The 12,691-nt window shown below is 50.2% G+C and overlaps 1 protein-coding gene across 1 annotated transcript; it reads right to left on the reverse strand.

The window, feature by feature from the left end:
• Positions 1-572: 572 nt before the first annotated feature.
• LOC134990515 (ankyrin repeat and SOCS box protein 17-like) lies at positions 573-12,184 on the reverse strand. The gene is made up of 3 exons (XM_063950692.1): positions 12,142-12,184; positions 11,717-11,885; positions 573-8,297 (listed from the first exon to the last, which is right to left on the reverse strand). The coding sequence occupies exons 1-3, from the start codon at positions 12,182-12,184 to the stop codon at positions 8,033-8,035; spliced, it is 477 nt and encodes a 158-aa protein (XP_063806762.1). The 3' UTR covers positions 573-8,032.
• Positions 12,185-12,691: the final 507 nt, after the last annotated feature.

Raw genomic sequence — 12,691 nt, forward strand, 5'->3', positions numbered from 1 at the left:
TGGGTAGGAGGCCTTGGGCCATCACCACAGTCCTCTAGACCACCAGGTGTTCAGGCATTAGGCCTGTGGGCATAAACAGGCAATAGGCCTGAGCTGCAGATAGGAGTACGGGCCACCATCTTGTCAGTAGTAACCTTGGCATTAGGTCAAAGTTACTTCTACCTTCAGTCAGGCAGGCATTAGGCCTGGGCGTACTACAGGCTTAGGGCCTGCAGGGATTTAGGAGTATTAGCCACAGGTACAATTTGTAATCTCGGCACTAGGCCAAGGTTACGGCATCACTAAGCAGGCAATAGGCCTGAGGGGCAATTACCAGCATTGGGCCGCGTGTGAGTTAGGAAATAGGAATTGGATTGTGGTCTTTGCTCTAGGCCAGGACCACCATTGATTAAGTGGAGGGCTCTAGGTCTACAGGGTTATTACAGGGTTTCACCCCCACAAGTGGGAGAAGTTCACAGTACAGACCCCCTCTCTGGCTGGGTACCCGCAGCGGGTGGGCTGTACGGTAGCTCGCTCGGGCCAGCTGCAGGTCAGGTGTGGAGGGCCGGCTGGCCCTCATATTCTGTACACAGCTTTAGTGTTAGGGAGGCTGTGGAGAGTCTGTCCCGCCACACACGGCCTACCCCATGACTCTGGAGTGGACGGCGGCCCCCATAGGGAATTAGATTACGCAGGCATTTGTCCACTTGCGCGAAGCGGCTTAATCTTCCACCAAACCGGACTAGAGGTAACTCACATTTTGTTTTATCGTCACTTTGTTGCCTTGTATGTGCTTGTACTGCTTGCTGGAGTTAGGTGTAGTAGCTAACCAAGTTGTATTGTTTAGAGTTTGTTGTAAATCAGCCCAGGTCCGTTGTTTGCCTATTTATTAGTTTGTAGGGAGGTTGCTGTCATTCTCTTTCCAGGAGCAGAGACCCACGACAGGCAAGTTGAGAAGAGTGTCAGTGTGAGTATACTCTGTGTGTGTGTGTCCTAGTCCATGTTGAGCGCCAGTTTGCGAGACCCCGCTAGGCCTAGTGGGCTCGCTTTCACCTAGGTGCGCAAGTGCCAAGTAGGTGACGTTTGGGTGGCTGAGGCCTTAGGGCCAGTGATGACATTCACCTAACCGGTGAAAGTCGTGGCCATCCCGATGTGTCCTCTTCCCCATCGCGGAAGAGTTGACACACGGTGATTAGTGTCTCTCTTCCCCCTAGCCATCGGGCCCTCCAGGCTGAGTCCCCATCTTGAGGTTCAAAGGAAGGATTTTCCTGGAAGAAGAGACTACGCAGTCGGGAACTAAGGAAAGCAACTTGTGGTAAGGAGCACGGTACACCTGCACAGCAGCAGGCACTACACTGCACCGCACCCTTACATTTGGTGTAGTCGGCAGGATCCTCTTGTAAGGATGGACCGGAAAGACAAGTCGGAGGGCGACAGTGATGAGTCCCGGGCCAAGCTACCCATTGGGGTGGCCCTAACCCCTCTACACAAGTTCGATGGACAAAATATGCCCCTGACAGAATGGATTGAACAGCTGGAGACCACTATCGAACTCTATCAGATCCCAAAGAGCGTACAGGTTAATCTGGCATTGAAGGTCCTAACTGGTGACGCCCCAAAAACGGTACTACGCCCCGAAAGGCTCCAGAGGAGCCTGGCGGACATCTTCAAAATTCTAAAAGGTGTATATGGAGACAAGGCTACTACGACCACACTGAAGAAGCGCTTTTTTGCTTGGGTCCAAAGGGAGGACGAGACCATTTCCCAATTCGCCAACGCAATATAGGAATACATGACCGAGAGCTAGACAAGGGAGGATGAGGAATTGATGATGGGGAATCCGGATTCGACCTTGAGAGGTATCCTAATTGGTAAACTGTGGAACTATCTCCAAGACAAGGTCAATGTGGATGACAAACTTACCTTCTTTGAAGTATTGGGTATGGCGCTGAAGAAGGAAGAAAATGCAGAATTTAGTTCCAGTGCCGTATCCACCCAGCAAGCACAACCAGTAGATAGAGTTCGGCCCCCGGAGGTTAGTCCCTTGGAGGGCTGCATCAACGAATTAACCACGACACTCTTGCTCATCCAGGAAGAGGTGTCCCAGTTAAGGCAGAGAGTGGAAAGGGCGGAGAGTCCGGACGTCAACCAACAGAAGAGGGGTTGGGATACGAGGCTCGTTATAAAGAAAAGTCTCCTCGGAAGAGGAGAGAACAGGGGATAACTGGACGTCGGGGAGAGGAGGTGCGCCCAAGGGGTTCACGCAAATTGGTGTGCTGGGAGTGTGAGAAGCCTGGACACTTTGCTCGAGACTGCCCGGTCAGCCGACGTGGCAGAGAAGAGCGCAGGAGACCTTTAAACTGAGGTCCCTCGCGGTGGCGGGACAATCCGTGCGCGGGGGGGAGGCGAGCGAGTAGATGTCAGCTCATCCGATTTGTTTGGTGAGTGTCCCACTGTAGTAGCAAAGTTGGGAGGGAGGGATCAACGTTGTCTTTTGGACACCGGATCACAAGTGTCCACTATGTCTGAGAAACGTTTTCAAGAAGACTATGCCCATCTCACGATGACCAGTGTCGGGAATTGGGTGACCCTCGTAGCTGCGAACAATCTCCCTATTCCTGTAAAAGGGGTCGAGGTGGAGGTGTATGGACAATCCCTCGGGAAGAAAGGTTTTGTAGTGGTCAGCGAAGAAGAATTCCAAAATGGACTGGTGATCCTGGGGATGAACATCCTTCGGAGTCTGGACCAAGTTCTCGTTCAAGACAAAGGTCCACAGTATTGGAAGTACCTCGGAGTCCAGAAACCAGTGCAACAAGCTTTTCAGGGGGCCGTCCGGCGGAATGAAGAGGCCACCTCCGTGGAGTCTTCACGTCCTCTAGATCTGATCAAGACACGACATAATCAGAAGGTGAGGATTCCGGCAAGACAAGAGGTGGTCCTGGAATTGCCCGTCTGTTCGCAGCAACGGTTGGAAGGGAGAGAGGTTGTGATAGAACCTTGCTGGTTCAGACAAGTGGAGGCCGGTTTGCTGCTGGCCAGAGCCATAGCGGTGGTGAAGGATGGCGTTGTACCCCTACGCGGCAACCTGGGAAACTCTCCGATCAAGATTCCCGCTAGATCTGTCTTGGCCCATCTGGAGGCCATTCCAGAGGATGGTATTGAACCTGGCCCCAGAGTTACCCTAAGGCCTGATGCATGTGAGCCTTGGACGTTGGCCGTCACAGTCGAGGAAAAACAAGAGCCAATCGCTGAGTGGAATGGGAGAGTAATACTGGAACAGATTGACGTATCTCTGGAGGGCCTTAGTAAAACAGAGGTAAACAGGGTGGAGCAGATGCTGTGGGCAAGACAGAAATCGTTTTCACGTAATTGAGGAAGACTTCGGTCACACGATGGAGATAGAGCATGAAATTAACACTGGAGACAGTCCACCTGTTCGGGAGCGATATCGACAGATTCCCCCAAAGTTGTACCAGGAGGTCAAAACTGTGATTCAACAGATGTTAACCAACGGTGTCATCAAGAAGAGTAAGAGTCCATGGGCTGCCCCGATTGTTTTGGTGAAGAAGAAGGATGGGACGATTCGATTTTGTGTGGATTATCGGAGGTTGAACAGCTGTACCATTTGGGATGCTTATCCGTTGCCCTGTATCGGGGAATCACTGGCTGCTTTGGGAAAGTCTTGGTATTTTTCCACGCTGGATCTGGCCAGTGGGTACTGGCAGGTGCCTGTGGCGGAAAAAGATCAGGAGAAAACAGCGTTCATCACTCCCATGGGACTCTTTGATTTCTGTCGAATGCCCTTCGGGCTCTCCAATGCACCGGCCACATTCCAACCCCTTATGGAGTGCTGCCTCGGGGACTTAAACTTTGAGGCGATTCTTATCTGTCTGGATGACATCATAGTGTTTGCCCCTACTTTGGAAGAACACTTGCACAGATTGGAACAAGTGCTCCAACGATTGGAGCAGTACAGTCTCAAACTGAAATCAAGGAAATGCCATCTCTTGAAGTCCAGTTTGGAATATCTGGGACATGTGGTCTCGGAGGAAGGGGTAAGGCCCACCCCTGACAAAATTGCCGCAGTCCAAGGGTGGAAGACTCCGGGCAGTGTGATGGAGTTGAGAGCATTTCTTAGATTGGTGGGCTACTACAGGCGGTTTATATGGGACTTTGCTAAGATCGCGGGACCACTACACAAATTACTGGGAGGTGTTGCTACCAGTGGCATGGAATCACGCTCAGGAGGATGCATTTGGTTGTCTGAAATAGGCCTTCACCCAGGCTCCAGTACTGGCTTATGCCGACTTTAATAAGCCGTTTATATTGTACACCGACGGGAGTCACCAAGGGCTGGGGGCTGTACTCTCCCATATACAGGAAGGCCAGGAACGAGTGATTGCTTACGGGAGCCAGAGCCTATGAGAATCAGAGCAGAATCCAGACAACTATAGTTCCTTCAAGCTAGAGCTACTAGGGGTCGTCTGGGTGGTTACTGAAAAGTTAGCGGAGTACCTAACCGCCGCCGACTTTGAAGTTGTCATGGATAACAACCCTTTGTCACACCTGAACACAGCCAAGTTGGGGGCTCTGGAACAATGCTGGGTGGCTTGTTTGGCAAAATTCTCGTTCAAGATTCGATACTGGCCAGGAAGGGCAAATACGAATACTTATGACCTGTCCCGCTATCCAGTGGAGTCACCTACTGGTCCCACGGATGAGGAGCAAGAAGGGCAGGAGATCCCTGACCTCACCAGGATGATTCCCCCTTCAGAAGAACCAAAGATGATGTGTGGAATTTTGCTACGAAAAACCTTGCCGAACTGGGCTGTGGAACAAGGGCGGGATCAGGATGTGCAATGTGTCCGCAGGTGGAAGGAAATGGATCACTGGTCTTCCTCTTCGGAAAGACTACAACTTAGCCAGTGGGGTAGGAAACTGCTCCATCAATGGAATCGGATGACCATACGTGAAGGGGTGTTATGTCGACAGGCTTACTTTGAGCAGGAGCTTCGGAAGGTGTGGCAGATCGTTCTCCCTAAAGATCTGGCCTGTGCTCTGGTGACCGAAGCACACAAAGAAGGGGCCCATTTCGGAGCTGAGAAGACGCTACAGTGGATCCGTCATAAGTATTTCTTTCCAGGCTTGCAGACAATGGTTGAAGAGGTGTGCCAGATGTGTAGAAGATGTGCCGATATGAAGGGTGGTGAGCAGAGGAGACCGGTACAGACAATTAGGACCACAAGACCCCTTGAACTCCTCATGGTGGACTATGTTTTGATTGGGGAGTCATTGCATGGGTATCAATATGCCATAGTGATGACCGACCACTTTAATAAATTTACGGTAGTTGTCTCTACCATGGACTAAACGGCCGACACGGTGGCCAAGGCTATTGTTGAACATTTTATCTGCAGATAAGGCTGCCCTGAGCGCCTCTATTCTGATCAAGGTGCGTGTTTTCAAGGCTGGGTAATAGAGCGGCTGTGCCGCACCTATGGCATGCACAAATCAAGGACCACAACATACCACCCACAGGGCAATGGATCCTGTGAGCGATTTAATCGGACTTTGCTACAGATGTTGAGGGTCCTAGAGGCCGAAAAGAAGCGGCGTTGGCCTGACTTCATCCCAGAATTGGTATGGGTGTATAATAATCGAGTACACCGGACCACTGGTTTCTCGCCGTATTTTTTGTCAGTGGACGCACAGTGGATGGATCGAGGAGCAGAAACGGCACTTAAAACTTGCCGGGGATGTGGCGGCGGGGAACATCGGGTCCAAACTGCATCCTGGATGGAAGTTGGGAGGACCATTTGCTGAGGGTCAGAGGGTGCTAGTTTGAGAGAAGCGACCTGGGAACAAGTTGAGCGAGCGATGGGAGGTGATGCCTTATGTCGTGCAGCGTCGGGTGTCTCATGACAACACGGTCTATGAGGTGAAGGCGGAAGACGGTAGCGGTCGTGTCCGCACTCTACATCGGAACATGCTGCGGCCTTGCCTCTTCGAGGATTTGCTTCCCCTAGAGGCGATCCCAAAGGCCACCTCGGGACTGGGTGAAGATGATTGGGAGTGCCAGCCCCACGCTTTGCGGATCCAAACTTTGACTGGATGATGGCTTGCATCTTTGTAGGGACTACAAAGGAAACGGGGGGGGGGGGGGGGGGGAATGAGAACGGGCACCGTGCTGGGGGAACAAGGGAGGTCCCTCACCTTTGTTTCCCCGCGGGCGGCGGTACGCGGTAGGATGCGGCGGCGCGGCGAGATTCCGGGACGGAGGGGCTTGCATCCGTTAGGATTCAAGCCCCTCCAATCACGTTGCGGCCATTTGAGTTAGGCGCCGGGCGTGAGCCAATCAGGGGTTCGCGCCGGGCGTGAGCCAATCAGGGGTTCGCGCCCGGTCAGCCAATAGGAACGGGCCCCGACGAGCCAATCAGGGCTCGTTGCGTCATAGCTCCACCCCCTCCCAGTGTCATATAACAGACGCTGTAGAGCGGGAGAGCTCAGTCGAGCGCCGGAGCCGGAGCAGGGAAGAGCTCCAGAAGAGAGGCAGGAGCCAGCGGCGGAGGAAGACCAAGCGGTTGAAAGAAGAGGAGGCGGCAGCCAAGGACCAGGAAGAGGCGGAGCCTGGGATCCAGCAGCGGAGGTCCGGTGGAGAGTGCTTCAGTGTGTGGGCAGCAAAAGAGCTAACGAAGCTCCTCACTGCAGCCTCTCCCACCGATCCGAGTAGGAGGCCTTGGGCCATCACTACAGTCCTCTAGACCACCAGGTGTTCAGGCATTAGGCCTGTGGGCATAAACAGGCAAAAGGCCTGAGCTGCAGATAGGAGTACGGGCCACCATCTTGTCAGTAGTAACCTTGGCATTAGGCCAAGGTTACTTCTACCTTCAGTTAGGCAGGCATTAGGCCTGAGCGCACTACAGGCTTAGGGCCTGCGGGGATATAGGAGTATTAGCCACAGGTACAATTTGTAATCTTGGCACTAGGCCAAGTTTACAGCGTCACTAAGCAGGCAATAGGCCTAAGGGGCAATTACCGGCATTAAGCCGCGTGTGAGTTAGGAAATAGGAATTGGATTGTGGTCTTTGCTCTAGGCCAGGACCACCATTGATTAAATAGAGGGCTCTAAGTCCACAGGGTTATTACAGGGTTTCACCCCAACAAGTGGGAGAAGTTCACAGTACAGACCCCCTCTCTGGCTGGGTACCTGCAGTGGGTGGGCTGCACGGTAGCTCGCTCGGGACCAGTTGCAGGTCGGGTGTGGAGGGCCGGCTGGCCCTCATATTCTGTACACAGCTTTATTGTTAGGGAGGTTGTGGAGAGACTGTCCACCTCACACGGCCTACCCCGTGACTCTGCAGTGGGCGGCAGCCCCGTAGGGAATTAGATTACGCAAGCATTTGTCCACCGGCGCGAAGCGGCTTAATCTTCCACCAAACCAGACTAGAGGTAACTCACATTTTTTTTTTATCGTCACTTTGTTGCCTTGTATGTGCTTGTACTGCTTGCTGGAGTTAGGTGTAGTAGCTAACCAAGTTGTATTGTTTAGAGTTTGTTGTAAATCAGCCCAGGTCCGTTGTTTGCCTATTTATTCGTTTGTAGGGAGGTTGCTGTCATTCTATTTCCAGGACCAGAGACCTGCGACAGGCAAGCTGACAAGAGTGTCAGTGTGAGTATACTCTGTGTGTGTATGTCCTAGTCCGTGTTGAGCGCCGGTTCGCGAGACCCCGCTAGGCCTAGTGGGCTCGCTTTCACCTAGGTGCGCAACTGCCAAGTAGGTGATGTTTGGGTGGCTGAGGCCTTAGGGCCAGTGATGACGTTCACCTAATCGGTGAAAGTCGTGGCCATCCCGGTGTGTCCTCTTCCCCGTCGCGGAAAGAGTTGACATACAGTGATTAGTGTTTCTCTTCCCTTTAGCCGTCGTGCCCTCCAGGCTGAGTCCCAGTCTTGAGGTTCAAAGGAAGGATTTTCCCGGAAGAAGAGAATACGCAGTCGGGAACTAAGGAAAGCAACTTGTGGTAAGGAGCGCGGTACACCTGCACAGTAGCAGGCACTACACTGTACCGCACCCTTGCAGTAGCACTCTGGCACATAGCCTGAGGGAGATCTTCACCTCATTGGTCGCAAGAATAACCGACCCATCCTGTCTGGCCCGATCTAGTACTTGATTGGTGAGAAGCATCATCAGAAGATCTAGTGGGTTCTTCTCCTCCTCCAATACCCCGTACGTGAAAGTTTCTGCTTTCTTAGACAGAACAGCCCAGTGTAAAGGTGAAAACGCTGTCCAGCGGGGGGTCCCAAATCGTTCTTTAAAGGGTCTGAAAATGAAGTAAAAGCTTATATGACTATTGATGTAACAAGTACCATGCATATACAGTCATATGGTCATTATCCAATAACCAACTCATATCTTAATATATTAATTACCCTTAATTGGGACAATTGAGACAAATATATTTAGTGCTGGCTTATGGTCGAAATAAACATTTATAAATGCTATTTTAGCATAAGTGCATTCAGTGGTAGAGACTGCTGTATACCAGTATGAAACCAGTCACCCTCTCATACACTATCCTACTATGTCCTCTTCTCAGGGGAATTATAACACCTCGGATCTGATGTAATGGGCCAGTCATGCTATTTCTTTTTCATGTGCTGTTCTGTATATCTGCGCCCAGGACATGTAAGTGCTGTATTGTGTATTGTATGGCATTTGCAGACTCCAGGAACTGTATGTATAGCATACAAGGTGCAGGGGAAATATCTTTTATAATAATAACTTGTTCAATTTAATAAAATATCTATTTTTTTCTTTCTTTTTTGTACAGGGTGTTTAAGATTTAGCCCCAGTTCTGACCAGTATGCTGTATAAATCTACTATATATAAAGCAGGAATAAAATTGTTGGTTGGTAAAATTAAAACTGTATTAGGAGATAAGTTGCAAAGGGAGCCCCAATATTTTGACTGACTTGGTACCTCCACAAGGTTTAATCTGACACCGCAGAAATGTATCAAAGCATAGCGAGAGATACAGTGGAGAGAGATAAAGTACCAACCAACCAGCTCCTAACTGCCACGTTACAGGCTGTTTAAAAAATGGCAGGCGCTGGTTGGTTGGGTCTTTAGATCCGTCCACTTCATCTCTCTACAAGGATTAGTACATAGCAGTGGCGTGCGGTGAGGTCTGTGGCTGGTGAGGCACTGCAGTCATAATGTTCGCTGAGTCCAACTGATGACCCATACCACCACTGTGTTTGTAGACATGTCCCCTCATAGAGAGCCTTCCTCATGCTGACGGCCAGGCCAAGCAGCAGAGGTTTGCAGTTGCAGCGATCCCTACTTGTACCCCCTGGGGCTCCCAGCGCCTGTAGTGATCCCCACTGCCAGAGAATCCTCTCATGGAGCCGTGATCCTCCCCTCCATGGCACTCCCTGCTCACCTGGACCCCCGACCAGCGCTCACTTGGACATTTGTTGGTAATGCAGTGTACAGGGAGGATCTGGAGATATGGTGTGGGGACACTGGGGACCAATAGACAAGTAGCAAACAACAACTCTCTAACCCACTGCTGACCGTGTCGGCAGACACCATGTGACCTGACCCAGCCGGAGACACATGGGGAAAGGAACCTTATACACGTTATGCCACACACTTGTGCCCCTTATACACGTTATGCCACACGGTAGAGCTCATTCACATTATGCCACACAGAGTTTCGCGTTATGCCACATAGTAGTTCCCCTTATACACATCACTAAATTTGCATGCTCACAGTAAAATGGAAGCACAATAATAGTTTAATACAGAATAATCTAATTGCTATAGGTAACACTAATGTATATGGTAAGACTACTGTATTTAATCTGAAGTAAACTGAAAAATAAAACATAGCTGTATTAACTAGTATAGCCAAGGATTTATCCAGTCATACACAAAATAAATGCACTCCTATGTATTATAAGGATATTGATATAAGGACAATGGACCCAGACTGAAGTAGGTATAATAAATAGCAGCAAACATTCCACTTTATGTCACAGATCTCATTATATATCAATGAAGGTATAATTTACAAGTGTATGCCAAGTGTTTCATGAAGGCTCTTTGGATTCAAAATATTGAGGCTGTCACTCCAACCTTCAGGCAGCAGGTGCTGTGCAATGGGAATCCTTCCCTGTGTGTCTAGCCTCCAGGGGCTCCTGTGAGTGGTGGGCTCAGTGGCGCATGTGTACCTTAGGCGCTTCCCCCTTAATCTGGCCCTCCGTCACCATGGTAACCAGCTAGTAAATCAGAATCACATATAACAATATTAACAGTTGACTACTGGATCGAGTACTCTGTTATCATGGTTGTATGTGAAACCGGTTTACTAGTTACTAGCTGGGCAGGGGTGTGAGTGGTGTTGGGGATGGAAGGGGCGGGGCATCAGACAGCACAGGTTGTGAGTGACAGGAATTGATTTTGCTTCCTGTACACACTTCCAGTCTCCAGCAGATCTGACTGATATAGAATAGATTATTGATGATGTCCGTGGGGAAGATACATATGTGGCATGCTCTCTATTGAAAGGCAGGGTGTGCTTGTTGTGTATCATTATTATTAACAAGAAAAAAGTAGTAAAATAGAGAAATCATCACCCGGATAATAGGCAGTCTCCTTAGACCGGACATGCTGTCAAGTGTAATAGCCCAGTAAATCTGCTTCTCCCGCCAGCCTCTGGAAAGGGAAGTTTATTATCTCATGTGCCGGCGCCGAGGACACTATCAGCAGTAGCTGCTCTTCACGCTGCAGCAGCCGGCAGCAACAACGCAAACCAGCAAGGCTGCAGACCACACCTCCCTGCTTTGCATCCCTTACTGAGCGGTGCGCGCACGGCCTGGGTGCAGGGACACTGGGGACCCATGGACCAGTAGAACACCCACCGCTGACAGTGCCAGCAGACACCATCTGACCCGGCCAGCTGCGGGGACAGCAGGAGAAACATGGGGAATGAGTGGATGGGGGAACACAGTGGTCTCTGCACCCAAGACAGGTGGGGGGCAGAATGACTTACTGCGGCATGGTATGTTGGGCAGTGGTGCCCGCGCCGTACACAGCGGCTGCCTCAACCAGGTCCAGAAGTAATGATCAGGCCGGCCCTGCCCCCCCTGCCCAATCACATCTTCCCCAGTGACAGGGGCGTGCTTTCATATGGACTGAGAGCACGCCCCTGTCAAAGCGGCACTTCTGTTAGGTGCCGCTTCTTCTGCTTTTTTTAACGTGCTTTTACTGTCCAGTGCTTAGGCCCGCCCCCCGCTTCCGGCGCTTTAACACTGATAGCGGGAGGCACAGAGATTGGTGCCTCCGAAACAAATTTAAAACTGGTTTTATATGGCAAAAATGAATAAAATAATACAGTCTAAAGCAGATACTTATGACACAGAACAGAACATGTGTCATAAGTATCTTCTTTGTATTATTGTACTCATTATGACAGGGGAGGCAGTGCCTCCCCTGCCTGCACGTCCCTGGTACATAGGTCCCACAGGCCTGTAACATGGCAATTAGGAACTGATTGGTTGGTACTTTATCTCTTTTCACTTTATTGCTCTCCAATGTTTGATACATATCCCCCTAAATATTTTACATGTTGTACCCCCCCTCTTGGAAATCCTTTTGTCCATCTGTATGAACAGAATAAATAGGCCCCTCTCACCTATGCTGCATCAGTCTTGATGACGGGGACATTATACATACCTGTAGGCAAAGTTCAGCAGGCTGCTCTTGTCCTTCATGTACGGCTTGGTCTTCCTCAGCAATAGTCTCACCAATGCAGGGTCATTATTCCTCTCGAAAATCATGTAAGATATCGTGTTCACGCAGATATCTATGAAGTCCTTCTTCAGCTCCTGGAAATATCCAGATTCTGATCAATCCACAAAGGATATCAGTTTCGTGAGCAGGACATCCAGCTCCTCTGGGGTGATACTTTGGAGTTTTCTTGTAGAATTCTGTCAGTCCTTCTCGTGAAGTGTTATATAACGTGAGGCTTGACAAACGTCGTCTCCATGAGATGCATGAAGAGATTAGCTTTGCTGAAAAAGCGAAAACGTCTCTGGCAACACAAAAAAGCCATAGCTGCAGATGCCACTATGGAGAAATGAGCAGTACTGCTGGGGCACCGCTATTTATCAGGTACAGTACTGTAAAGGTCTGTGATGTCATAATTACATCACAGAATACTGTTAGTGTCAGGTCAGTTATTACAGGTAGAGGTATATGATGTCATACTTGTATCACAGCTCTTGGTTTCTGAGTGGGTGTGTTTGGTTGTCCTGTCTGTTCTGTAGTGCCGCCACCATTTCAAAATTTAAATGTAAAAGTTTCACTTGTCAATAATAAATTTGAATTTTTATATTTTTTTAAACTTCAGCACTGCTGTCCTTGTTTTTCAACGTTTCAGGATCATTTATTTAGACTCTTTCGTCTGGATATAAAGTTACAAAATGACACCAACGCCCCACACCCTGTACACCAGTGGCGTGCGGTGACGTCAGTGGCTGGGGAGGCACAAGCAGCTAACATCCCTTCCCCTTCCCCCATAGAGGGGGGGGGGGGGAGCGTACCTCCCCCCCCCCCCCCCCCCCCCTATATTCGTAAAACCAGCACCAGGCAGAACCAGCCAGGGGGGGGAAGGGGGGGGGGTAATGCCATAGCACGGGAGACATGCCA

Source organism: Pseudophryne corroboree, chromosome 2 (assembly GCF_028390025.1).
Source record: "Pseudophryne corroboree isolate aPseCor3 chromosome 2, aPseCor3.hap2, whole genome shotgun sequence".
NCBI classification, from domain to species: Eukaryota; Metazoa; Chordata; class Amphibia; order Anura; family Myobatrachidae; genus Pseudophryne; species Pseudophryne corroboree.